This window comes from Salvelinus sp. IW2-2015, linkage group LG20 (genome assembly GCF_002910315.2).
Source record: "Salvelinus sp. IW2-2015 linkage group LG20, ASM291031v2, whole genome shotgun sequence".
Classification (NCBI taxonomy): domain Eukaryota; kingdom Metazoa; phylum Chordata; class Actinopteri; order Salmoniformes; family Salmonidae; genus Salvelinus; species Salvelinus sp. IW2-2015.
The window spans coordinates 3,924,049-3,926,050 of NC_036860.1; the positions used below are offsets into that span (position 1 = coordinate 3,924,049).

At 46.7% G+C, this 2,002-nt stretch overlaps 1 protein-coding gene across 1 annotated transcript in view; it reads left to right on the plus strand.

Annotated features, from left to right (window-relative positions):
* LOC111981269 (serine/threonine-protein kinase N2-like) overlaps positions 1-2,002 on the plus strand; it is a 23,390-nt gene that overhangs the window by 7,464 nt on the left and 13,924 nt on the right. Inside the window, exon 2 of the mRNA XM_070449199.1 lies at positions 238-368. Coding sequence (XP_070305300.1) covers positions 238-368 — 131 coding nt within the window. The remainder of the gene's footprint in view (positions 1-237; positions 369-2,002) is intronic.

Here is a 2,002-nt window from a genome sequence, read left to right on the forward strand (position 1 = left end):
ACCAAGGTACTGGACCTGACTGGACCACCTAACCCCTCTAATATATACATCTACTGTAGCCTATGTACAATACAGCCAGCCCCTCCACAATCTCTCTTTCTCACTCTTCTGAGTTCATGTCTCTAGTCAGATCTTCCCTCAGCCTGATTCTTCTCTGAGTAGTGAAGGTTAGTCAGGGGTGTGTATTTGTGAGCTGTCTGCTATTTCACTGTCCTCACTGTATGGTGTCCCTTGTAGGACAAGAAAATGCATCAGACGGCCCAGCAGATGCTGCAGGACAGCAAGACCAAGATTGACATCATCCGCATGCAGATCCGCAAGGCCATACAGGCCACTGAGCAGACTGAAGATATCCAGGGTAAATATCAGTCTGTCTGTCTGACTGTCTGTCTCTGCCTGCCTGCCTGCCTGCCTGCCTGCTTGCCTGCCTGCTTGTCTGTCTGTCTTCCTGTCTGTCTGTCTCTTCATCCCTCTGTGTCTGTCTGTCTGTCTCTAATCTGTACATCTATCGTTAAATGTTTTATGAAGTGTGGGTAACAGATCAATGCCCTCCCCAGAAGTGCAGAGTGGACATTATTATAACCTACTCCACTCCATACACCACACACACAAACACACTCACACTCGGGCTCACTTCCACACAGAGCGCAGGTTAAGGCCTTATTGATGTTCCTGCATCCCCATGATGTTGCCCAACAGCAAAAAGTCATGCTTCATTTACCCAAGGTTAGAGACAGAGGGAAAAGGGAGAGAGAGAAAGATAAGGAAACAAATAGTAAGATATGGAAAGCGAGAACGAGAAAGAGAGTGAGAAGATGAGAAAAGCACAGGAAGTAAAGATACAGATTTAGGCCCATATCTTTAAATGTATTGCTGTGTCTATTTCCCTCTCCCTACCTTCTTCTCTCTACCTTCCTCCCTCCTTCCTCCCTCCTTTTAAGAATAGATCAGAGCTGCAGGGCATTTAGCCTCATAAGTCATGAACCATCCCTAACTTAGGACACACACAGACGCACACAAATCCATCAAAAGCCCAATCTACACAATACCCCATAATGACAAGACGAAAACAGGTTCTTCGAAATGTTTTCAAATTTATTACAAATAAAAAAACAGAAATACCTTGTTTACGTAAGTATTCAGACCCTTTGCTATGAGACTCAGGTGCATCCTGTTTCCATTGATCATCCTTGAGATGTTTCTACAACTTGATTGGAGTCCACCTGTGGTAAATTCAATTGATTGGACATGATTTGGAAAGGCACACACCTGTCTATATAAGGTCCCACAGTTGACAGTGCATGTCAGAGGAGAAACCAAGCCATGAGGTCGAAGGAATTGTAAGTAGAGCTCAGAGAGGATTGTGTCGAGGCACAGATCTGGGGAAGGGTACCAAAACATTTCTGCAGCATTGAAGGTCCCTAAGAACACAGTGGCCTCCATCATTCTTAAATGGAAGAAGTTTGGAACCACCAAGACTTTTCCTAGAGCTGGCCGCTCAGCCAAACTGAGAAATTGGGGGAGAAGGCCTTGGTCAGGGAGGTGACCAAGATCCCGATGGTCACTCTGAAGGAGCTCCAGAGTTCCTCTGTGGAGATGGGAGAACCTTTCAGAAGGACAACCATCTCTGCAGCACTCCACCAATCAGGCTTCTATGGTAGAGTGGCCAGATGGAAGCCAATCCTCAGTAAGAGGCACATGACAGCCCGCTTGGAGTTTGCCAAAAGGCACCTAAAGGACTCTCAGACCATGAGAAACAAGATTCTCTAGTCTGATGAAACCAAGATTGAACTCTTTGGCCTGAATGCCAAGCGTCACGTCTGGAGGAAACCTGGCACCATCCATACGGTGAAGCATGGTGGTGACAGCATCATGCTGTGGGATGTTTTTCAGAGCCAGGGACTAGGAGACTAGTCAGGATCGAGGGAAAGATGAACGGAGCAAAGTACAGAGAGATCCTTGATGAAAACCTGCTCCAGAGCGCTCAGGACCTCAGACTTGG